The 26,409-nt window shown below is 46.0% G+C and overlaps 1 protein-coding gene across 1 annotated transcript in view; it reads left to right on the top strand.

Annotated features, from left to right (window-relative positions):
• The first annotated feature begins 4,525 nt into the window (after positions 1-4,525).
• ZFAT (zinc finger and AT-hook domain containing) overlaps positions 4,526-26,409 on the top strand; it is a 221,731-nt gene continuing 199,847 nt past the window's right edge. Inside the window, exon 1 of the mRNA XM_004373020.2 lies at positions 4,526-5,574. Coding sequence (XP_004373077.1) covers positions 5,556-5,574 — 19 coding nt within the window. The 5' untranslated portion in view covers positions 4,526-5,555. The remainder of the gene's footprint in view (positions 5,575-26,409) is intronic.

Below are 26,409 nucleotides of genomic sequence, written 5' to 3'. Positions count from 1 at the left end.
TAAATGGTTAAGCGCTCAATTAATAACTGACAGATTGATGATTCAAGCTCACTCAGAGGTGCCTCAGAAGAAAGTCCTGGTGATCTGCTTCTGAAACGTCACAGCCTTGAAAACCCTATGGAGCACAGTTTTACTCTGAACGCATGGGATCCATGAGTTGGAATCTTCTCAGTGGCAACTGGCTTTGTTTAAAATGCTGATTTGGTGTTTGGGTTTCAAACACCTTGGAAAAAATCACTATTACTATACTTAAACATATTTGTAAAGTCAGTTTTTGATTTAATTTTATTATCTCCGTAACACTTATTTTGTACTTTTCCAGGATTGCAGTTTTCAAACTCAAAAGAGAAAGATTATCTCCTTCCCAGAAGCACTAAGTCATAGCCTCTGGACTGATGGATTCTAGGATAGGACACACTATTCTACAAGGTGACTCAAATTTCCCAGTCAGGGATCCCTCTGTTAGCCCAGGTTCACCTGCTCTGCCAATGGGATTTTTAGGCATTTTCTTGCAATCTTCACCCCTGTGTACATTAAGTCTTGGGTACATGATGCTCTGCCTCAGTTTATGATTAACTTCATTAACATTTCATTATAATTAGCAGGGTCATATAGCAGTTTAATCTATCAGCTATTCTCCCAGGGGATTTGGTTAATCCATTAACTTGCAACACAAATTGTTGAACCCTCTTTCTACCTGGTGATTTATGAAACCACTTGTCCTAACCTGCCCTTCTTGGTTTTAGTACAGTACCTACGCTTTCTGGGAACATTTGACTTACTCATAGTTACCTTGTCTGCCCTTCTCAACTATACAGATATACAGTTTTAGAAACAGACATACAGAACTTCGAGTAAGAAACAGAACCCCATTTATGCCAAAATCACCTACTTATTAAAATATTCTATATTATTTACCATTTCTTTGAATTACCACCAGCTTTGTGATTACAGTTGTATGTGTATTTTTGCACACATAATGTTAATTTTTTTCAAGTGTCATTAAGGAGTTTTTGTAGACTCAGCTTGTACTAGTAATCTGCTGTTGTCCTTTGTGATATGAAGATTGTCACAACCTGGCCAAAGGGAGATCCTTCTCAGCGGATTCCTTTGTTCTTTAGTCCAGAATTTTTTCCAGCATCTTGGTTTTCTGACAATACCAAGATGTTTCGGGCTCATTCTGATTTTCCCCAGTCCCAAACATGGAATTATCTTCTTTTGAAGAAGACCTGGTTACTGGTAGTGAAAAATACTATTGTTGTTGTGTGCCCTTGAGTTGATTCTGACTCACAGTGACCTCATAGGACAGAATAGAACTGCCCCATCGGGTTTCCTAGACTGAAATCTTTACGGGAGAAGATTGCAAGGTCTTTTCTCCCACAGAGCTGCTGACTGGGTTCAAACTGCATACAGATGGTGCCACAAGCGGACTGACGATGAGAGGCAAACTATGGCCACTGAACATACAGAGCTGGGAAAGATGCTACTTCCTGAAGGCCTAATGTTCACAGTATATTGCTCTTAGAGTTCTACATTACTAAACTATTTAAACAGTAATGGGGCAGTTCTATCCTTTAATACAATTTTTAAATTTTCTCTACAACGTGCCAGTTTAGATTCTTAACACTTCACCCAAACTGTGATTATCCCCACCTCTGACTTTACTACTTTGAGTCAAGGACCATTATTTTAAGGTGACCCGTATGTATCTTCTATCCAAACCTGCTTTTAAGACGGCATCTTATAAAATAATGTGCACAAATTATTCAGTTTGTATGTAAATGCAGGTTTGTCATAGAGCTATTGGTTATAATTATAAAATTGACACTAAAATACTCAATTGTTTTTATCATATAACTAAACGCCATTTCATGTCGATAAATTTATTGACACAAATTCATTCATAAGCTGGCTTTTCGAGGCTGACTGCCCACAGTGGGCTCGCCAGGAAGCTGATCTTCCCTAGGAACCCTCATGGATGTAGAGTGCAATTAATTATATAATTTTGAACAATTTACCTTTAACTCTACTAATGCTTCTTCATTAATTGACAGCAAACTGGCAAATGGAAGGTATAAAAATGTTTGGTGAGTGAAAATGTACAAACCACTCAGCAAGGCGATGGAAATGTCAGGTGTGAAACTCGTCTCTATTTACAAATCTGGATTCCTTGTGGAAAAGGACCGTTTCTCAGTCATTTCCACATGCCTATGGCCAGTGCAATTTTTAGTAATAATGGGCGCTCAGTAACTCTTCTTTGAATGATGAATGGATAGATGGATGAAAATGCCATGGGAATAATAAAATCATAGATATCCAAAGAATTAACCCAGAGCCATCACCCATAGTCCAGTTTCTTTTCGTAATTTGACTTTATAAATATTCTGAGGTAACTGGGTTGTGAGATAAATTTTGAATTGCTTCATTTCCAAAATTCATTTTGGTCACAATATCCAGGAGCAATCCATCTGCTAATCAATAAATCCCATTTAAATGCTGTCTCAAGAAAAGCAACCCAGCACAAAACCAATATTGTCAGCCATTCAGAAGAACTCTGATTTCCTGACAGAAATCAATTCACAGCAAAAGTGATTGTTGTTAAGTGTGTAGTTCTAAAAGGAGATACCCATCAGTGTAGCTTTCTGAGCAGTTTATTTCCCAACAAAAGACCGTGATGGGCCCCACGAAGCCATCTATCTTCTCGTGACGTGGGATGTGGTGAGTGTGTAGCTATAACTCTGTGGTTGTCTTAAAATTGGCTCTTTTTTGGGGGGCATGTCATCTAGTTCACCTCAGTTGACAAAATGGTGGACAATCACACAATACTGGGAATCATGGACTAGCCAAGTTGACAGGTATTTTGGGGGGACACAATTCAATCCATAACATCTGGTTGTATCCTGGATGGTTAATATGGTAAACTGGGAAGAACGGGGTGCTGACAGGCCACACTGGCCTGCTGTGTGTTCTCAGAAAGTCACATCACCTCTCTGAACATTTGAACATTCCTTTTCTCATCTGGGGGAAAAAAAGATCTGTCCAAGTCAATCCCTCAAGTTGTAAGGATGAAATGAGGGGGAACCTCTGAACATACATTTAATCAACGGGGAAAATGTGAGGTCTTATGATGACTCTTTCTGTCTCAGTCATCTAGTGCTGCTGTAACAGAAATACTGCAAGTGGATGGCTTTAACAAAGAGAAATTTTTTCTCTCACAGTCCAGTAGGCTACAAGTCCAAATTCAGGGCATCAGCTCCAGGAGGCAGCTTTCTCTGTCGGCTCTGGAGGAAGGTCCTTGTGATGCATCAGTCTTCTCTTGGTCTGGGAGCAGCTCAGCGCAGGAATCTCAGGTTCAAAGGATGTGCCCTGCTCCCGGCGGGGCTTTCTTGGTCTTATGAGGTCCCCAGCTCTCTGCTTGCTTCCCTTTCCTTTTATGGCTTGTAAGATAAAAGGTGGTGCAGGCCACACCCCAGGGAAATACCCTTTACATTGGATCAGGGATGTGACCTTAGTAAGGGTGTTACAATCCCACCCTAATCCTCTTTAACATAAAATTACAATCACAAAATGGAGGACAACCACACAATACTGGGAATCATGGCCCAGCCAAATTGATACATACATCATTCAATCCATGACAATCTCCAAGGACATGATTAAGGAGCAAGGCAAAAAGCCTTCTAAGAAATCAGATGAGCCATCTCAAAGCCCCAGGCCCATGGGATTTTGTACTGAAAAATAAGTAACAATGGGAACAATTGTGCTCACTCAGTAACGTTACTATGATACAGACTCTAAAAAGTGAAGACGAAAAAGACCTATCTAGTCTCCGCGCCAAGAAGCTTATGGTCTAGTGAGGAAGAAGACTGGGCAAATAAATAAATGTAACTCTGGGTGGGGAATAGTGCAAGGTGAGTATGACCCAGAACACACAAGCTCTGGCTTCAAGGTTGTTTTGAAGGAAAATTTCATCATGCTGAGCAGGAACCAAAACTAGCTCCTGTCACGTAGACTCTGACTCATGTGTATCAGAGTAGAACTGTGCTCTAGTGTTTTCAGTGGCTGGTTTTTTGGAAGCAGATCTCCAGGCCTTTCTTTTGAGGTGCTTTTGGGTGGGCTTGAATCTCAAACCTTTTGATTAGCAGCCCAGCAAGTTAATTTACAACCCAGGGATTCCTAAGGCGGGGGGTTATTCCAGGAAAAGACACATATAGGTGAAGACTAGCATTTCAGGGGAACCATAAAAACAGTGTTTCCCAAACTTCAGTAACTCAAAGTGCACCTTTACAATTTTTTTTGCCATGTCCCTGCACCATTTGTACCATTTGCTTTAAATTGACTTACTTTTAAAAATGTAAATAAGTTTGACAAGAAAACTTTGTATTACTACCAAAAATGAAAAAAATCATTATCATTTGCTATAAAAAGAAGGTAACCTGAAAAAAAAAAAAAAATAGAAATCCCACAGGAAACACAAACATTAATTTATTCGACAAATAATTGTGTCAGGCTCAGTTCTAGGTTCTGGGGCTAAAGGGGGGAGCAGACAGCCAGAATTAAGCAATTGAGATGAATTAAGTTCAGATGGTAACAGACACCCTGTAGAAAACAAAGTGACACAGGAAGATCACTCCAGGTGGGGTGGTCGGGGACGGCCCCCTTTGAGGCGTCATCTGATCTGAAGCTAGTGACACACAGCTTAACGTCCAAAAGGAAAACGAGTCACCGAATTTCAAGCGTAGTCGCCGCTGAAGCTCTGGGCAGGATTCGGGAAATAAGCAGGTGTTAGAGGCGTGCTCACTCACACTCAACTGAGACTTTCTGCAAAGACAGAAAGACGCCAAGAGAAGGGAGCACCTCTCACGATGTGACTCCAGGATGTTTAATTCTGTCTCTACCAACTTAAATCAAATGGGGGCCCCAACGGAGAGCACCTCGCTCTCCAAGAAACGCCGCAACACAGAACGTGGGGATGGAGGCAAGTTGTAACGACCCCGGCTCACAAGTTAGTTCACCGAGGCCAGGGAAAGTCAAACCGCTGGCCCAGGGCAGGCCGGGGACTGGAACCCTGGACGCTGCTCCCACGTCCCGTCCCGGAGGGTCCAGAATAGGTGGCTCCCAGCGCGGGCTGGAGGATGAGGCTCCGGGCGGAACTGGGACGTCTCTCAATCCTGCGATCCGTACTCCAGGTCTCCCGGTGGCCCGGGAGAGCCCAAAACGCGGAACAGCGGATCCCCGGAGCGGAATAAAAAGCGCGGCTACAGGACATGAGCATGCGCAGTAGCCCGGCCCAGAGAGGCCTTGCGAGGCGCTGGGGGAGGGTCATCCGAAACTGACGTTCACTACGTCGGCGTCAGCGCCCCGTAGGGAGGAGGGCGACGACTCCATCCGCCATGTTGGATGCCGCAGATTCGCCATAAGCTCGCCGGCTCTTTTCTTAAAAAAATAAAAATAAAAAGCGAAGCATCAGCGGGTCACCCCGCCTTCTCGGTCGGCACAGGACGGGGCCCGGAAGAGCCCGAGGCTTTTTTTTCCTCTGCGGTGGGGGCGTTGCCATGGAGACGCAGGAGGCAGGTGAGCCGGGCTGGGGGTTGGGGTGGGGTGGGGGTGGGGCGCGGCGCAGCGCGGGAAGCCGTTTCGAGCGTGGAGTCGGGAAGAAGCGCGCAGGCCGCCGAACGGCGGAGGGATCCTTGGCCCAGGGCGGAGAGCGAACGTTGCGGCGTCCTTCGAGAGTTGCTAGCGGTATCCTGCCGCCTTGGGTTTTTGTTAAAAAAAAAAAAAGTAACGAACGAGCGAGAGAGAGTGCGCGACGCGAAAAGCAGTGCTGCGCGTGCGCAGGGGATGTCGTTTCTAGGGCAACGGCTGGGGAGCGCACCAGCGACGGAGCGTTGGTGTCCTGGGGGCGGGAGGTTCGAATCCCCGTGGTGCTAACGCTGGTTGAGTGGACCTTTGGCGGAACCTCTTCCTGCCTGGCCTCAGTTTTGTCATCTGCGAAAAGGGTAGTTTCTTTAATTATTAGACCAACGTACTTGTCAGGATGTCGTGAAGGGTCAGGGCTCAATTGAGCTGGTGAAGGAAACGTTTCTTTGTGTCCTGTAACCAAAAACCAAACCAAACCCATTGCGATCAAGTCAGTTCCGATTCATGGCGACTCCCAGTGTTACTAAGTGGAACTTGGCTGTAATCTTTATGGAAGTAGATTGCGAGGCCTTTCTTCTGTGGTGCTGCTGGATGGGTTCTTAGACCTGCTTGTACCACCCAGGGACCCCTTGTGTCCTATGTTGTTGTTGGGTGCTGTCGATACATAGCGACCCCATGTGGCACAGTAAAACTGCTCCATAGGGTTTTGTCTTTGGCACACAACAACAGCAATCTTTATGGAAGCAGATCACCAGGTAGGTTTTTCTCCTGCAGAGCAGATGGGTGTGTTGTACACCAGGGCTTCTATAAACGGAGCTATAAACACAGGGATTATCATTGTTGTGGTAATCATGTAACGTGCTGTGATATGGTACAATTTAACTTCTGCTAGCCGCCCAGCTCTGCAGTGTTGTTACTCACCCCGTAAACTCAGATGCCACCTCCTCCAGGCAGATGTCTCTGAGTTCCCAGCCAGAAGCAACCATTCTGTCGGCTGGACCCTCAGAGTACCTGAATCTGAAGAGTCTGATGGACGTTCCACTTACCACAGGCACAAGTCACTTAACCTTGAGCTGTGGGCCCCTCATCTCTAACAGGAGCACCCACGCTTGGGCGCTGCACACCTTTTGCTGCTTAGTTCTCAAGACTCTAATTAGTAGGTCATTTACTGATGAGGGAGCCCCGGTGACTCAGTGGTTAAGAGCTCAACTCCTAACCAAAAGGTCAACAGTTCAAATCCACCAGCCACTCCTGCTTTGTCCTGTAGTGTCGCTGTGAGTTGGAATGGACTCATGAGGAACAAAGTTCAGAGAAGTCAACATCATGTAGTTTTACAATGGCAGAACTAAGGCTTTAGGCCAGTTTCTTCCACTTGTGGAAGAAAATCCAAACTCCTGCATGCCTGCCTGACTCATACCTCCATCCCTTAGAATACTGCTGGCGTGCCATCCTTTCTGAAATGCATATGTCATGTAGTCCTTGGGGCTTACCCTCCACAACTGTCCCTCTCCAGTTTCATCTCTCTCAGTCTACCGTTTCCTCCATGGAAACATCTGTAGTGAGTGTGCCCCGTGTCGAGGGGTGGAGAAGACAGGGAGGTCCATGCCCTCCTGAGCTTACCTTTGGTGGCTGTTTTGTGTCACCACTGTTCCCCAACCTACTCCCCCCTCCCCCGCAAGAGGCACCTTTCTTGACAGAGGTAAAAAGCAGTGCGGGCTATTAAAATAAAAATCATATTAAGCCAATTATAGAAATGGATTGAAGTTTATTTAATATACTATTTGCAAATCAGGGTAACATTTTGACTAGAGAGTCAAAAATGTTCCAAAGATGAGAAGAACTTCCAGAATTCTTATACCACATCTTCTCTGCAGTGCCATGGAAATGGGGAGGGGACAGAGCAGTATATAATAATAATTTACCCTAAAACACAGCTTCCAGTCAAACCCTGGAGTTCCTGTTTCTGAAAACCAAATATAGATGCTTTTCCAAAGCCCAATGCCTAAGGCAAAAAGATTTCCACTAAGCTGCTTACTAGGCTATTGTTTGACTTAAAGGTGACTTTAGAAAACTGGTTTATTTCAAGGCTCAAGGTTCAAAGGGACACTGTCTTAGTTATCTAGTGCTCCTATAGCAGAAATACCACAAGTGGACAGCTCTAACAAATTTATTCTCTCACAGTTTAGGAGGCTAGAAGTCCGAATTCAGGGTGCCAGCTCTAGGGGAAGGCTTTCTCTCTCTGTCAGCTCTGGGGGAAGGTCCTTGTCATCAATCGTCCCCTGTTCTAGGAGCTTCTCAGCACAGGGAGCTTGGGTCCAAAGGGTGCACTATTCTCCTGGCTCTTCTTTCTTGGTGGTATAAGATCCCCCTCCTCTCTGCTCCCTTCTGTCTTTTATATCTCAAAAGAGATCGACCCAAGTACAACCTAATCCTCTAGATTGTGTCCCGCCTCATTAATATAAGTGCCTTTGATCCTGCCTTGTTAATATCATAGAAGTTAGGATTTACAACACATAGGATAATTACATCAGATCACAAAAAGGAGGACAACCACACAATACTGGGAATCATGGCCTAGCCAAGTTGATACGTATTTTGGGAGGACACAATTCAATCCATAACAGACACCTAAGGACAAGTGGTCTGGGTAGGTCACCCCAACTCCATGGGCCCAGAAATCTGGATTCCAGGAGTATTAGAACGGTTGTGGCAGAGGTACCTGTGGGTTTAGTGGAGTGACGGAGCTGGCACAAAGCCAGAGCAGTGGGCTGGGACCCCTGAGCTGTGCTGGGCATGCCTTTGTAAAAAATAACTTCTTATTGATTTGGTGTCTGCCCTCCTGATGTCATTCTGCCACTGCTGAGACATAGAATGAACTTTGCACCTCTCCTCTTCTGGAATTTACTCACTGTTTTAAAAAAATGTCCTGGGCGCGTCTGTTGTCGTTTCTTTTCAATTGCCAGCTGTAACAAATGAGAAAAGATCACGTTATGAAGCATTTAGTAGGTAACTTCTGAAAAGAGTGTCCTATTTTGTTTGGTTGTGAGGTTAATTTCAGAGAGGCAGTACAATAAGTGATAATGAGAGGGAGTTGCATGTGGTTGGGAAGGTACAGGTTTTAGGTGGAAAAACAGTTGATATAGTCATAGTTGTAAATTTATTAATGCATTGCTTTCTTCTCAGCCAGCTTCTCATTGGCCTCTGGTGAAATGCTTCCTGTCTCTTTTTTTCTCATACCTTATAATTTACATAACCACTTTTCAAAGATTGCTATCCTTACGTAGAATTAAATTTCTGCCTAGGGCAAGGGCAGTCAAGGATTAGATGTATGAAAAAGTCTCTCCTTGATTGCATTTCCTTTTATAGGGAGTTTCATGTGTGCCCCCTCAGAAAACCTACCCACCTACAAGGGTTGATTTAATTATGTAGAAGGGATTTAGCCTAGAGTTAAGTTTTCCTTCTGTTTTCAGCTGTTTACTCTGTTCAACTTTCACTGTCTTTGGAATTTCTCAAGGGCAGGCATTAGCTTTGAGGGCTGGAACATTTCTGAGGGTGGAAAGAACGGGTGCTCTGGCCTCTGAGGATGTACAGTAAGGTGCCCTGTGCACCACTCAGGAAATGTTAATTGTCCCTACCCAACCCAGGACCAGTTCCGTTCATTGTCACCTGCTTACTGCTTGTAAGCGTTTGTGGATACAAAGATGGGACAGAGTTTGTTTAATTTTAATTTTTTTGGTGGCCTTTTATCTTATTTTTAAAATTGGATTGCTTCTCTTTTTGCTATTGAGTTGTAGGAGTTCTCTATATATTCTGGATACAAGTCTTTTGCCATATATATGTGTTGCGAATATTTTTCTCCCAGTCTCTGCTTTCTTCCTCTTTTTTTTTTTTTTTTAATATATTTTGCTTTTTTGGGTAGTGCTTTTTGTGACCTAAGAAATCTTTTCCTACCTTACAGTCATGAAGACATTCGCCTAGGTTTTTTGTTTTGTTTTGAGTCAGAATCAACTTGATGGTAATGTTGTTTTTATACTTTTTGCTTTTAGGTTTAGGCCTACGATCTATCTTAATTTAGTTTCTGTGTATGGTGTGAGGTAGGGGTTGAGGTTTTTGTTTTGTTTTGTTTCCCTTCATGTGAATGTCCAGTTTTTCCAGCCTTGTTTGTTGAAAATACTTTCCTTTCTCCTTCGAATTCCTTTGGCCCTGTTGTTGAAAGTCCTGTGTGAGCCCATTTCTGGGCTCTCTGGTCTGTCCCATCGATCTGTTTGGCTATCCTTCACCAGTATCACATTGTCCTGATTATTGTAGTTTTGTAGCAGTTTTTACAGTTATAAAGAGAAAGTAGGAGGTGAGTTTTGGAGGGGCAAAAATGCAGGTGGGAGAGAGACAGTCAGGAGGCGGCATAGTGGTGCAGTTGTGGGTTGATGATACTCATCCTTGGCTGTAGCTGTGGAGTGGAGACAAAGTTATGAGGAAAGGTGCAGGGGACTAGTGATTGAGGGAGTTTTACCTTAGAGACCAGCAAGCCTTCCATCTAATGCTTGTTGTTAGGGAAAGAGGGGAATGATGAATGTAACAGGCACACGGACAGGTAGATCTAGGGTTACTGTAGGCAGCCCTGGTCTTCAGTTTTCAGTTCCCTCCTGTGGTGGTGGCAAGAAGCCCCTTTTGAATTCTGCCTCCTGTTTTTATTCCTGAGTTGGGCCAGGTGGTTGGTGTGGGGCTTGCCAGGTTCTGCCTGCACCTCGGAAGACCCTTCCTGGAGACTGAGCTCCTGGGGCTGAATGTCACCTGCCTCCAAGCCTCAGGAGGGCCTTGGACTTCCTTGGGCCATCGAGAGGCTGGGGACACTAGGGACTCTGGGACTCTGTCCTGACCAGCAGTGAACCTCACCTCAGGCACTCCTCACCTCGGGTTATAGGCAGGGAACCAAGACTCAGGTAATGCAGGGAGCAGGGACATTGGCACTGGAAGAGCTGGCATGAAGCCCCGATCCTGCCCTTCAGCAGCTGTGTGATGTTGCCATGGCACTAAGTCACCTCCCGTGCAGAAATGGTCTCTATCGACCTACTGAGCCCACGGTGGTACGGTTCCATAGAGGAGGTTTGGGACACACCGGGCACGTGGCAGGCTACTTTCCTCTTCCCCCCAACATCTGGTCCTTCCTTCCTCATCCTGTCCTTCCTTCCTCTTGCCCTCTCCCTTCCTTCCACTCCGTTCTCCCTCTTTCAGCTTTACCTTCCTCCTCTGAGAATATTATAATTTTCAGTAGCACCTTTAAGAAGTAAATGGAATAATAAAAGGAATTTGTAATAATAAATAATAATGCATGATGCAATGGCCTGATCCTTTATGAGATCAAGCGGTCGCAGGGGGAATACGGTGGGGCCTGGTAATAACACCTGTCATCTCTGTAGACCTGCCCTGCCAGGGGCCTCACATTGTTATTTAGTTTAATCTTCACAAAAGCCCTGCGAGGTGGTCTTATCATCTCCGCTTTACACAGGAGGAAACAGAAGCTCAGGCTGGTTCCTCTAATGCCAAAGTCACTGAGATGCCTCTCAGGGGAGGGCTTGGTCACAAGGAGCTGAGTGGTCACCCTGGGTCGGGACCCGGTGGTGAGGCCCATGTTGGGCCTCCTTCTAGACCTTCTCTTAGACATAGTTGAAATCTTGTAGTTCCGTAGTTTCTAGTAAGCCACTGCTGTCAGGGAAGGGCTGGGCTGTGTGGTTTCCTCAGACTTCCACGCCAGGGACAGCACAGCCATTTCCCTTCACACCAACACCAGCGGTGGCAGGGACTGTGTGTCAAGGGCCATGGCAATATTAGCTGGAGAAGGAGAACTGAGAACCCCAGAGTTTCAGGGCTGGGAGAGGCTTAGAGGGCCACTCAGAAAAACAACTCTTTCCTTTCAGAGAAGTGGAAACCCAGAGGGGTCAAGTGACGCGCTCAAGATTACATAACCAGTGACTGAGCTAGAGTAGAAGCCAAGTCCCATAAGAAACAAACAAAAAAATCTGTTGCTGTGAAGTTAATTCCAATTCACGGTGACCCCATATGTGTCAGTGTAGAACTGCTCTATATGGTTTTCTTGGCTGTAATCTTTATGGAAGCAGATCGCCAGGCTTTTCTTCTGTGGTACTGTTGGGTGGGTTCAAACTGCCAACCTTTAGGATAGTAGTCAAGCACAAACCATCTGTGCCCAGAATATCTGTTTGGGAAGGGATCTTAGAGCTTAGTAATTCATAATCATGTTTGAAGATCTTCCTGTGCCAGACGGTGTACTAGGTGCTGGGGATGTGGTGGTGAGGGACATGGAGGCAGTCCTATCCCCATGGACCTGACATCGCCCACATTATGGACTCAGAGGCCCAGTGTGGAGTGATCTCACACAGTTGGGCAGCTGGCAGGCTGTGCCTGGAAGTGAGGGCTGGGACCCCCATCCAGCCTTCGCTGCTGCCCAGGTCCTGGTCTCCCTGGTTCTCCTGCCCGGGTACCTCACCTGAAACCCGAAAGCCTGTTAGTTTGTGGCGTGAAGACCATACTGATAGTGTTTCTTCTAGGGTGCTGTTGGCGTGAGAATCCTCCCTATATTCAGCCATTCTCAGTGACTTTATTGTCAGACATATTGCACTCTAGAAAAGTCTTTTGAGAACTTATATTCCAGATTTTTTTAAACCTCAGATATATAATGGAGAAGGCTTGAGGTGAATTTTAATTATACTAATAGCTGTAGTGATAACTTATTTTTTCTTTTTAAATTTAATATCCCAAATGCCTCCCAGGGAGAGAAGCTTCTGTTACAAGTAAGCCTTTTGTTCTTTGAGCAACATCTTAGTTTGAGCATTCAAATGCAGGAGCTTGGGAGAGCTGAAGTTTCTGTAAATAAAAACCAGTAAACCAGTTGCGAAGGAGTCCTGGTGGTGCAGTGGTTAAGCATTCGCCTGCTAACAGAAAGGTCAGCAGTTCGAACCCACCAGGCACTCCACGGGGGAAAGGCTAACTGAGCGGGTTAACCATTTGCATCACTCAGGGACTCTCCTGTAAATACAAGGGGATGGATCTGGAGCTTCTGCAAACTTCTAAGAGGTAGAGGGAGAACCAGTGATGGGAGGGAGAGAGGTGAATGAGTCACAGTGATGGTGGAATACAGCGTGTTATGTTGACACCTTACTGAGACTCCCAGCTACTGAACAAAGTATATTGAACCTACAGAATTTTTTTTCTTTTAACTTTACTTTGACATAATTTTAGATTTACAGAAAAGTTGCAAGAACAGTACAAAAAATTCCCAGGTACCCTTCATCCAGAGTCTCCAAATGTTAATATTTGACCATGTTGCTTTATCCCCATCTCTATTGATCTATCAGTCTATCGATCTATCAGTCTATCGCTCAATCTGTCAGTCTATCTATCTACCTATATGTCTGTCTATCATCTGTCTTTCTCTGAATCATATGAGAATAAGTTGGAGACATATTCCCCACCCCTAAATATTATCAGTGTATTTCCTAAAAACCAGGACATTCTCTTACATAACCACATTGTTGTTGTTAGGTGCCATTAAGTCAATTTCAACTTATAGCAACCCAATGTGACGAAGTAGAACTGTCCCATAGGTTTCCTAGGCTGTAATCCTTACAGGAGCAGATTACCAGATCTTTTCTCCCACGGAGCCTCTGGGTGGGTTCGAACTGCTGACCTTTTGGTTAGCAGCCGAGCGCTTAACCATTGTGCCGCCAGGGCTTCTTACATAACCACATTACAGTTGCCAAATGGAAAATAACATCTATGCAATACTATTATTCAAGTTTCACCAGTTATCTTAGTCATCTAGTGCTGCTATAACAGAAATACCACAAGTCGATAGCTTCAACAAAGAGAATTTTATTCTCTCACAGTCCAGTAGGCTACAAGTCCAAATTTAGGGTCAGCTCCAAGGGAACGCTTTGTCTGTCAGCTCTGGAGGAAGGTCCGTGTCATCAGTCTTCCCTTGGTTTGGAAGCTTCTCTGCACAGGAACCTCAGGTCCAAAGGACACCGTCTGCTCCTGGCACTGCTTTCTTGGTAGTATGAGGTTCCCATGTGTCTCTGCTCACTTGTGTCTTTTATATTTCAAAAGAGATTGGCTTAAGACACTACCTAATCTTGTAGACTTCATCAGTATAACTGCCGCGAATCCATCTTATTACATCATAGTGATAGAGTTTACAACACATAGGGAAATCACATCAGATGATAAAATGGTAGACAGTCATACAATACTGGGAATCATGACCTAGCCAAGTTGATATGCACATTTTTTGGGGGACACAATTCAATCCAGGACACCAGTTATCCCACTAGTGTCTTTTATAGCAAAAGAAGATACTGAGTCATGCATTGTATTCAGTTATAAAGTTTCCTTGTTGTTGTTAGGTGCTGTCGAATCAGTTCCGACTCAAAGTGACCCTCTGTACAACAGAACGAAACACTTTCCAGTCCTGTGCCATCCTCACAATTGTTGCTATGTTTGCGCGCATTGTTACAGCCTCTGTGTCAGTCCATCTCATTGAGAGTCTTCCTCTTTTTCACTGACTCTCTGCTTTAAGAAGCGTGATGTTCTTCTCCAGGGCCCAGTGTCTCCTGATAACATGTCCAAAGTATGTGAGATGGAGTCTCACCATCCTCGCTTCTTCTGGCTGTACTTATTCCAGGATAGTTTTGTTTGTTCTTCTGGCAGTCCATAGAATATTCAATATTCTTCATCAACATCATAATTCAAAGGCATCAATTCTTCAGTCGTCCTTATTCATTAGTCAGCTTTTGCGTGCATATGAGGTGATTGAAAAATACCATGGCTTGGGTCACTCTAGTCCTCAAGGTGACATCTTTGCTTTTCAACACTGTAAAGAGATCTTTTGCAGCAGATTTGCCCAATACAATGCATCATTTGATTTCTTGACTACTGCTTCCATGGGTGTTGATTGTGGATCTGAGTAAAATGAAATCCTTGACAACTACAGTCTTTTCTCCGTTTCTTATGATGTTGCTTATTGGTCCAGTTGTGAGGATTTTTGTTTTCGTTATGTTGAGATGCACTCCATACTGAAGGCAGTGGTCTTTGATCTTCATCAGTAAGTGCTTCAAGTCCTCTTCAAGCAAGTTGTGTCATCTGCATATCGCAGGTTGTTAATGAGTCTTCCTCCAATCCTGATGCCCCATTCTTCTTCATATAGTACAGTTTCTCGGATTATTTGCTCAGCATACAGATTGAATAAGTATGGTGAAAGGATACAACCCTGACACACACCTTTCTTGACTTTAAATGACACAATATCCGCTTGTTCTGTTCGAACAACTGCCTCTTGGTCTATGTACTGGTTCCTCATGAGCATAATTAAGTGTTCTGGAATTTCCATTCTTTGCAATGTTATTCATAATTTGTTATGATCCACACAGTTGAATGCCTTTGCTTAGTCAATAAAGCACAGGTAAACATCTTTCTGGTATTCTCTGCTTTTAGCCAGGATCCATCTGACGTCAGCACTGATATCCCTGGTTCCACGATCTCTTCTGAATCCGGCTTGAATTTTTGACAGTTCCCTGTTGATGCGTGGCTGCAACCATTTTTTAATTATCTTCAGCAAAATTTTACCTGCATGTGATATTAATGATATTGCTAGAAAATTTCTGCATTTTGCTGGTCACCTTTTTTGGAATGGGCACGAATATGACTCTCTTCCAGTTGGTTGGCTAGGTAGCTGTATTCCAAATTTCTGGGCACAGATAAGTGAGTACTTCCAGTGTTGCATCTGTTTGTTGAAGAGGATGGTTAGCTATTTTGTAGAATATCCCTCCCTTTGGCTTTCTGTGGTGTCCCCTCATGATTAGATTCAGATTCTGCATTTTTGGCAGGAATACCAATGTCGTGACCCTGGATTCTCAGCGCATCAATATCTGGAGGCACATGAGCCTGATTTGTCTTGTTGCAGGGGAGATGGTACCTTAGAAGGATGTCTGTCATTTCCTCACTGTAAGATTACTCTTTCCCCTCTGTAATGAAATGTCTCATGAAGATATATTGTACTTATCCCCTCCAAACTCTCTTTACTCTCTAGTTTTAGCAACCATTGATAATCATTGCCTGAATCAGTTACCATTATGATGGTTCTAAAGGATGAGTTTCTAATTCCATCATTTCTTCTGCATTTATTGATTGCCTTTCTGTGTAAGTACTTCCTCTTTTATCCATTTACTTATAGTAGTGTGGACTCTTGAATTCTTATTTTAGTCAGTGGTTTATAATGCTTTATCATTATTTAATTTGATGCAAATTAAATTGAGCAACTGGTCCCATATTTGGACAGTTGAAGCCCCTTCACGCCGGCCTCCTCTTTCTTTGAGCACTTTCTTGCTTTTTGGCACAAGAAGATATTCAAGGTTCATTTTGTACTTACCCTGCACCTGCTCTGGAATCAGATATGTCTACAAGGAACGCTGGTTTCTTTTAGTGAGAATGGTATTTAGAAACCAAGGTCTGGGTACCAAGTGAGCTCATTGTTACTGGGCTGCCATTGTTTCTTGGCCCTTTCAGTAAACACAGCTAGGAGATAGATGTATGCACATATATACACAATAAATACATGTGTATATGTTTACAAATGCTCCACCCATCTCTCATTTTCATGTCTTTCTGTCTTAACACCATTGAGTTCATACAGATTCTTCCAATTCCAGTCCAACTCCACAGGTTTTAGTCTATCCTCTCCCCTTTCCACATTTGTAACTCACTTTTCTGCCAGAAAGAAAACTGGCTCCCAGTCTCCACAGTGTATTAATTATTTGCTCAATCCTAGAATACACTTAAAATAATTTTTCAGAATTGCTAAACCATGTCTTTGCGAGAAAGAAACCTACTATCTAAGGTTCATTATTTAATTAGAGCTCTTTTTCTTTTTAGCCTGAGGGCATACGGTGCCAACACCACCTTCCAAAGTGACTTGGGTTAGCTCTCCCCTCTCCTCCAGGTTCAGAGCAGTTATGCTATTCATTTAAAATATGGTTCAGTTCGTTTGTTTCCTCTTGTATTCTTTTATTTCTCCTGTACTTGTTTATTTTATTTCTTTCTTTGAGTATGTGAATTTTTGGTGTGAGTGTATGTATTTCTTGTGTTGCAGCGAGAAGACTTAAAAAATTTAATTTTGAGATAATTGTAGAGTCATATGCTGTTGTAAGAAATAAGATAGAGAGATTCCATGTACCTTGCACCCAGTTTCTCCCAGTGGTACCATCTTGCATAACTGTAGTACAATATCACAACCAGAAATTGACATTGATCCAACCCTACTCTGCTTTTCTAACTAGGTCTTGAAAGGACAGGGAGCAACAGAGATGACACAAGGGTGTAAGTTTCCAGGAAGGAGTAGAAACCCAAGGGAAGCTGTGGAATTGAAGCATGGCACCCTGTTGCAGTGGGGGTGTAATGCTCCCACCACATCTGGGGTCTGGTGTTCGTTATGAGCATCTCTTTTCCAGGCTCGTGGTCTTGATGATTCCGCCTCGAAACCACATGCCAGTGCTACATGGATTGCTGTTTTATAGACAACAATTCAGAGGGTCAGAGAAGTACTTTCCCCTGGCCCGGGTTGGACGGGGGCTGTCCAGCCCAAGCCCAGTCTCTGTTCCCCAGCTCACTGTCTTGCATGCTTTGTCAGGAAGCATGTGTTAGAGATGACTTGAGTTACTTTATTCTCAGGGCCTCTTAGGTGAACACTCTGGAAACCTTTTTAGTCTTCTCAACAGAGGAAATGCAACCTTTCTGTTTTATAGGCAAATATCTGGTATAACCTCTAACATCGATCTTTTAAAACTTTTAACTGTTTTTTGAATTAAATGATATTGATGTTTTTGGAACTTACAGTCTGTTGGGGCAGATGGAGTTTAAACACATAAACACACCATTAAATACACAATTAGAAATTCTAGTAATTGCTACTAAGGCAAATACAAGGGGGAAAGAGAGAAATGGCCACTCGATTCATATTGAAGGGAGTTTAAGAAAGGTCCCTTTGAGAAAGTGAAGTTGGAGTTGAGATATGAAGAGTGATGTTCCCGAATTAAAAAGAAAAAAAAAAAAAGCATGATAACCAGAGGGCAGGCACTTGCCAGTCTCCCCTACCTGGCAGACTTTCCAGGGAGCAAGGTTACCAGCTCTGTGGCGGGATCTCTGCTCTGCCCTCTACTGCCCCCTGTGGCCAAAGCTGTGCTCTGCCGTCTACTGCCCCCTGGGTTGGGAGCGCTGCCCCCTGCGGCCAGAGCTCTGGTCAGCCCTCTCCTGCCCGCTGTGGCTGGAGCTCTGCTCTGCCCTCTACTGGCCCATGTGGCTGGAGCTCTGCTCTGTCCTCTACTGCCCCCTGTGGCCAAAGCTGTGCTCTGCCCTCTACTGCCCCCTGCGGCCACAGCTCTGCTGTGCCCTCTACTGGCCCCGGCGGCCGGAGCTCTCCTCTGCCCTCTACTGCCCCCTGCGGCTGGAGCTCTCCTCTGCCCTCTACTGCCCCCTGCGGCCGGAGCTCTCCTCTGCTCTCTATTGCCCCCTGCGGCTGGAGCTCTCCTCTGCCGTCCACTGCCGTCCACTGCCCCCTAGGTGACATGCATGTGCATGGAACTGGTACCCACGGCGCCTGAGGGCCCGGGACCAGGGAGAATGGCCGGAGGACCTGAATGCCTAGAGTGTGAGAGAAGACCCAGGGTCAGCGAACAGCCTGGTTCAGATACTAGAGCGCTGTTCTGGGGAGGTACGGGGCTTGCCAGTGTCACCAGAGGCTGAAGCAACCCGAGCTGGGGGAGGGGAGGGGAGCCTGATAGGGGTAAGATGGACAGTTTGACTTTGTGAAGTTCCCAGAACCTGATGCCCCTGTATCCTTGGGGGAGGGATCAGGTGGGCGCTGTCCCATCTGCCTGGACACTGGCTGGGAGGCAGGAGGGACTCAGGCACTTTGCCACCCCATCCAAGAGTGAGAGGCTGTGACATTCATCAGGCCACAAATAAAATCACAGTCATGAAGAATTATGCTCATGAACAAAACGGAATATTTATGTTCTTCAAGGGAGGATCTGTATGTTAGCCATTTCTAAATGTGCCCAGCATAGCACGGGACATAGACTACCAGTTGCCGTCGAGTCGATTCTGACTCCTGGCGACCCCGTGTGTTTCAGAGTGGAACCGTGTTAGATAGGGTTTTTAATGGCTGTGATCTTTTAGAAGCAGATCACCAGGACTTTCTTCCAAGGCACCTCTGGGTGGATTTGAAGCTCCAACCTTTTGGTTAGCAGCTAAACATTTAACTGGTTGTGCTACCCAGGGACTTGGACATGCACTAGGCATTCATTAAAAGTTGAATGAATTATGTGGCTAGTGAACATAAATTTAAAATGTTTTTACTTTTTTTCCTTAATAAGTACTATATAGACCAGGTATTTGGAGAATATATGTAATACTTGTTTCATATTTTTAGTTATCAGGAAAAATGGTAATTTTAGTAGGCTGGGGATAGGTGGCCGCTGGGGCTGTGGAGAATTTTCCTCACCCCAGTAGCTCTTCCTGCTTAAATATAAAGCTCTCTCCAGGAATATGCTTGGAATATGAAAAGACATTGGGCTTGTCTGAATATTAAAGGGCAGTTCTTTCTCCCGGAATTAATTTTCAAATTCAGAACACTGTAACGGGGCCCAGTCTCAGGCTTTCTTAATAAATAAAGCGGACGTTTAAAACTTGAAGTCCAATTTGCATGTTGCCCACATCCTGCCCCCAGTCCCTGCCGAGGCTCGAATTTTATTTTATCCTTTTTGATTATGACCTCGGGAGCCCAGAGCAGACGGCAGACTTTTAAGCCTGTGGTAATAATAAATGAAAATGTTCCTCTCTGCCAACCCTGTCTCCTCTGTCTCTGGTGTGATGGGAACTCTAATTTGCAAATTTTCTGTTTCCTAATTCTTTGCCTTGGTTTTGCCAACTCTGTGGGCCCTCTCCCTGCTCACTGGGAGTGGTGGGGGGCACCTGAGTACCACCCTTCTCTGATCTAAGGTGAAGAAGTTGCTGGTGTTTTGGAAATAGAGTGAGGCAGTTCCTGGGTTACGAACGAGATCGTCCTAACCGTGTCTTTCAGTTGAATTTGTAGCTAAGTTGGATCAGGTGCATCCAGTTCTTATTTAGCCTTACTTTAGTGCAAGAAAGGCTTGAAGCCTTTTCAGTGATTTAAAAGCTGCACTCGCAGCAAACGAAGGTGATTGTGATGAAGAATTTGTTGCCAGTAGAGTTTGGTTCAAACGTTTAAAAGTGAGGGCAAATTTATGTAACATTACAGGGCAAGGACGAGTTGTCCCTAAGTCGTTCCTTCCAGTTGTTCGTTCCTAAACGGGCCTGCCTGTACTTGATTTGGGGCTAGTTCCTATTGTGATGTGCAGCAAAAGAAGTGTATAATAGTGTAAAAGTGTAAAATGCTATTGTTGTTAGTTGCCGACTAGCTGATTCCGACTCATGGCGATCCCATGTGGGCAGAGTAGAATCGCTCCATAGGGTTTTCAAGACTATGACCTTTAGGATGCAGATTGCCAGGCCTGTCTCCCAAGGTGCTGCTGGGTAGATTTGAACTGCCCACCTTTTGACTAGTAGTTGAGTGCTCTGTAAAATTTCTCAGTCTTCTTAAAATTGATTGCACGTTTAAATGGTGGTAGTCTGGATATAAAACCAAACCAAACCAGTTGTCGTCGAGCCGACTTTGACTCATGGCAACCCCATGTGTTGGAGTAGAACCACTGCATAGGGTTTTCTTGGCTGTAATCTTTATGGAAGCAGATCTTTATCTTCTGTTATAAAAAAATGGAGGCGTGGAGGTTGTGTCTGACCTCCTCTAACTTCATAAGGGGGCAGGAGAACCAAAATCAATAGCCCAAGGCTGATTCCTATGAGGTGGAGGTCAGACATGCCTCCTCTCTCCGCTGTCTTTACCAATTCTGACACCAGCCGTCCCTCCCACGGCACTCTCTGCTTCTCTGCTGGGCTTCATAATTCATTACGCTGACCACAGAGAACTCACAGACCATACTCACAATTATGAGGTTTATTAGGGAAGAACAGTTACAATTCAGGCTCAGGGACACTCAGGATACAGTTCGTCCATCAGGACAGCCGTGCTTACAGGCACGCCTCTCCCTGGCCCTCGGCTTCTCCCCAGAGGCACTCAGCTGTCTCATTCCCTGGGCCGGGAAGCCCACTGCGCCATCTCCTGGTGCTGGGTCTCTGCTGCCACTGCTTCTAACCGTCTTCAGGGTTACGGCTTGCTCTCTCTCTCAGTTTCCTGACTCCAGGAGCTTCTCAGCACAGGGATCCCGGGTCCAAAGGACACACCCTCCGCTTCTGGCTGTTCTTCCTTGGTGGTGGTAGGACCCTCCTCTCTGCCCTGGAATTGGCTCTCTTTTAGGGTACAGCTGACCAATCCCCTTGGTAGGCCACAATTACCCTATCACACAGTCCCACTGGAGTTATAAGACCATGGCTAGAAAGGCCACACAAAAATAATCAGTCACACTGCATCCGTGGTACTGCTGGGTGGTTTTCAGCTGCCAAACTTTAGGTTAGCATTCAAGCGCAAACTGTTTTCACTGCTGGTGGTGCAGTGGTTAAGAGCTCGGCTGCTAACCAAAAGGTCAGCAGTTCGAATCCACCACCAGCTGTTTCTTGGAAACTCTATGGGATATTTCTACTCTGTCCTGTAGTGTTGCTATGAGTCGGAATTGATTCGACGGCAATGGGTTTGGTTTGGAGCCTGCTACACTTTACCTGTAAACCATTAAAAAATGTGCTAATGACACATTTGTTGAATTAACACATTCCCCAAGCAGAAGGGGATTGAATGAAATCAGGGCATCTAAGGACTTTGCAGTCTCTCCCCAGGTGGTACAATGTCAATACAAAGACTGCAGGAGTCGGGAGAAGGACAGGTGACATTTCTCAAAACTTTTATGAGCCAGCACTCTCCTTCATGCTTTACTCAAATAAACTGCAGATGGTTAATGCTCTTGGCTGCTAACTGAAAGGTTGAAGGTTCGAGTCCATCCGGAGGTGCCTGAGAAGAAAGACCTGGCAATCTGCTTCTGAAAAATCAACCATTGAAAACCCTATGGAGCACAATTCTACTCCGACGCACATGGGGTTGCCATGAGTCAGAGTTGACTTCGAGGGCAACTGGAAAAAACTATTACTTCAGGAGGAGGGTGAAAGGCGGATCAAGTACCCAGAGGAACCAAAATAAAATAAAATGAAGCAACAGTAGCAAAACCCCAAAACTCGGAGGCTTGGTGGTGGCAGTGGCATGCATTGCTGTTTTCCCCTCAGAGACATTGTAAAACGGGAAGAGGATTTTGCATGTTTTGTTTTTAACATAGACATGCTCACAGAGACTTGGTTACTTTAGAGCGGAGTTACGTGTGCGTGGCTAATTCAGCCGCTTTGGCAGTTTGAAAACGGGACCGTGATGTCAGGGAGCTCTCCGCATCCACAGAGCCTCCCACGCAGCTGCTTTGGTTGGGGCGGGGGGATGCGTACCATCACTCAGAGAACCTGGGGCGCTGGGGGTTGTTCTGTTTATATGAAATCGTTTGTGGTGCTTTCCCAAGGAAAGGGCCATGTTTTCCAGCTCTGATTATCACGTTAAATGTGAATCTACTTCACCGTCTGGGGCTCTCACTTTGAGAGTGCTTAAAAATAACTTAAAAAATTTATGCCGAGTTTCGACATGGAAGAAATGGGTATGCATAAAATTATCATGCAACTGTTGGCCCAGCCTTAATTATAGCTGATACTGAGCATTTCACATTTTCTTTTGTTAATCCAGTTTCAGCAAAGAGACACCCATGGGATTTCTCCCCTGCCTTTAATAAAAACGTTAACTTTGTGAGCTGTAGAAGTTGGCGTATTCACCAGCATTTTATGAGATGCTTGACAATAATACCACAAATTAAGGGTATGCACTTATTGGAACCTCCACCCTCTTGAGCATCAGAGCTGGGAAGGCACCTTAGAGATGATTTATGGGCAATGAGGGGAGGGGATGGTTCACACAGAGCCCCTCCAGGCTGCTGGGGAGGTGGCTGCTGGGTGGTTCTGTCGCTGTACCCTTGCTTTGGTCCGGATGTCTCTGTCTCTACACTTTTGCCTGTAGATAAGGCTTGAAGAGCAGCTTCTGCTTTAAAACCTTCCAAGGCCATTTCTAATTTAGACCAAACCAGTTGCCGTCAAGTCGACTCCGGCTGACAGCGATCCTGTGTGCGTCAGAGTAGAACTGTGCTCCATGGTGTTTTCAATGGCTGATTTGGCAGCAGTAGATCGCCAGGCTTTTCGTCCGAGATGCCTTTGGGTGAACTTGAACCTCCAACCTTTCGGTCAGCAGCTGAGCGTGTTAACCTTTGCACCACTCTACTTCTAAATTAGGCCTCTCATTTTTCAGATGACAAAACCGAGGTCAAGAGAGGTTCAAAGATGAACGCAGACTCTGTCCCACCAGAGGTGCGATGGCCAGTTAGGAGGTGGGAGACCCGGCGCCCTTCCTGCCGCTTCATGAAGGGCGGTGCCTCCGAGGTGTCTGGCTCCAAGCTAGGCGCTTTGCCTTAGCCTCTCCTGCAGGGAGCTCAAGTATGGCGCCCAGCTCACACAGCCAGGGGGCAGAGGTGGGATTCAGATCTAGGTCTGGGCTTCAAGCTGCTCTTCTCTCTAACCTCACTATGGTGTTTGAAATAAGACATTCACTTATGAATGAGAATATCCTTTTTCTTTCTACATCATTTTCTTTAAACATTGCTTTATAAAATTTTTTAAATTGATATGTACATGTTGTTGCTAGCTGCCGTCGAGTTGGCCCCGCCCAGGCGACTCCACACACAACGGACTGAAATGCTGCCTGGTTCTGCGCCATCCCCGTGATTGGACTGTTGTGATCCACAGGGTTTTTGTTGGCTGATTTTTGGAAGTAGATCACCAGGCCTTTCTTCCTAGTCTGTCCTGGTCTGGAAGAGCCACTGAGACCTGTTCAGCATCATAGCCACACACAAGGCTCCACTGACAGATGGGTGGTGGCTGCGCATGAGATGCATTGGCTGGGAACTAAACCCAGGTCTCCTGCATGGAAGGTGAGGATTTTACCGCTGAACCAGCACCGCCCCCATGATGTAGACCTACATGTAGGAAAGGGCTCATAGGGTCGGTCAGCAGCTGGATGAGTTCTCACAAACTGAACTTCCTATGTAACCAGTATCAGATCAGGAAACAGAACTCGAGCACACCCCGGGCGCCCCCTCTCCCCAGCCCCCCGCCCCGGGGGTCACCCTGTCCTGACTGTTAGAAGTGTGCCTGTTTTGGTACTTTATGGAAATGGAAGCATACCACAGGGACCCCTTGAGTCGGGCTTCTTCCACTCAGCATCATTTCCATCCCACAGAAAGGCACGTGTAAATGGGAACACGCCGTATGATTCTGAAGACAACTTTAATGCAGAGCGGGGATTGGCCAGGTGGCAGCTGACTGTGATGAGGTCGGAGATTCTGTGGTCATAGTGGGATCTGAGTGACCTGCTGGGACAGGGCTACCTGGACAGATGCACCCCCACCCTGGAAAGGCAGCATTGTCACTGGTGGCATCTCATGGAGGAAAGGTGGCTGGGCCTGGGTGTCAGCAGAAGGGTTTGTGTTCCAGCTGTGTGCTTACTCCCTTGCCTGGCCTGGTTTCCTCAGCTTAAAATGGGATGCCAATCCCTCCTCACTCAGTTCCTGTGAAGGGTAAGGAAGTAACATTGCTAAAGTGCACAGCATGGCACCTGGTAAAGAGTTGTTGTTGTTGTGTGCCTTCGAGTCGATTCTGAGTCATAGTGACCCTATAGGACAGAGTAGAATTGCCCCATAGGGTTTCCTAGGCTGTAATATTTACGGGAGCAGATCACCAGGCCTTTTCTCCCACAGAGCTGCTGCGGGGATTCGAACTGGCAACCTTGGTTTAGCAGCCAAGTGCTTAATCATTGTGCAACCAGGGCTTCTTGTAATACAAATAGAAATAAGGGCTATTATTTGCGGCTGCTAACCAAAAGGTCGGCAGTTCGAACCCACCAGCAGCTCCATGGGACAAAAGACCTGGTGATCTGCTCCCATAAAGATTACAGCCTGGGAAACCCTATGGGGCAGTTCTGCTCTATCCTGTAGGGTCGCTATGAGTCAGAACCAACTCGACAGCACACACACAACAGCAATTTCTATTATGGCCTCTTCAATCTCTGCAATGGCCCCAGCCTGCGAATGGAGATGTAGTGCCTAAATCTGCCACAAGAGGGTGCTGTCAGCACGTGTATCGCGCCTGCCAGTAGCTGAAGGTCCTGTGTTTTCTGTGCTGATAACTCCCAGTGTTGTTTTGCTGAACACCCGTGTGGCCCTCTGTGGTCAGCTGTCCACTGGTTCTGGAGCTGTTGACATGCTGTGCAGTGGACGTGCTAATTACGCGTGTGGTCCGGTGAGTATTAACCACATCTGGCCTCGTTTTCCAGCCTGTTGTTCCCTGAAATAAATTGCTGTAGGAAATTATACCCAACACAAAGAGCAAAGCCCACCTTTAGTGTGGCTACTCTCCTCAGCTGTAATTAGTCATTTGGGACGGCTGAGGGGGAGAACACCAGCTTTGGGGTCTCCTGGCCTCGGTTGAATCATGGTGGGAAGGCCCGGAGACGTGGGGACTTTAATCAGCGGCCTTTGAACACGTGGCACTGTTCCTCTAACGGCGATGCGCTGTGGGTTGGGGATGTCAAGACTTGCATTACTCACAGCAGCTGTCTGCGCGGACTTCAGCAAGTAACCGATTATCTCCCGGCACGGTGTTGAGTATCAGCAGATGGGCAGATGCAGGGATTGACTTGGAAGGTCTTGCTTAAGTTTTGACTTTATTGTTTATCTGGCTGGGGGCTCTTTGGCAGATCACTGACTTCTCTGAGCCCCAGCTTTCTCATGTGTAGAACGGGGATGATGATGGTGATGACGGTGTCATCTAGTTGGTTCCTTCACAGAACTGTAGGGAGGACTGGCAGGAGGTGGTCTAGATCTTATTCAGCAGCTGGGTGGGCAGGGGCGGTTGGGCGCCACCCAGAGAGGGAAGGAGGACTGCGGACGGTTTGCAAGGACTTCACCTTCTCGCCTGCCTGGGCTCTGAGCTGTGCACAGCCCCTGTGTGCATGCACGTGTGTAGTGTCTTTACCAGTTGGGCCCGTTCATTTGTTTATTCATTCAGCGGATACTGAATACTTTCCCGCTCTCTCAGATTTCCACGGGGCATTTATAGCAGATATAGGATCACCTTGGAGCTCCCATTCATACGCTGCTTCCTGTGTTCGAGTGAGGAACCCAGGGTGGATGGATTGTGGACCTCGCTTTGGGCCATGGGGTCTTGATGCCTCTCTCTCCCACGGTGGATGTGTAGAAACTTTCCCGGAATGGCCACCCCGGGTCTTGCGGCTCTTGTACCTTTCCTGCCTGAAATTTCCCTGACTCCCCTAACCCTGGACTCTCTGTTCACCTGGGCCCTCTGCTCATCTAGGCCCTCTGTTCACCTGGGCCCTCTGCTCACCGGGACCCTATGCTCACCTGGACCCTCTGCTACCTCAGCCCTCTGCTCACCTGGACGCTAATCTCTCCTGGGCCCTCTGCTCACCTGGGCCCTCTTCTCACCTGGGCCCTCTGCTCACCTGGGCCCTCTGCTCAC

The sequence above is a fragment of the Trichechus manatus genome, unplaced genomic scaffold, assembly GCF_000243295.1.
Source record: "Trichechus manatus latirostris isolate Lorelei unplaced genomic scaffold, TriManLat1.0 scaffold00022, whole genome shotgun sequence".
NCBI classification, from domain to species: domain Eukaryota; kingdom Metazoa; phylum Chordata; class Mammalia; order Sirenia; family Trichechidae; genus Trichechus; species Trichechus manatus.
The sequence above is the reverse complement of the archived record's forward strand: the minus strand, read 5'-3'. Positions and strand labels throughout refer to the sequence as shown.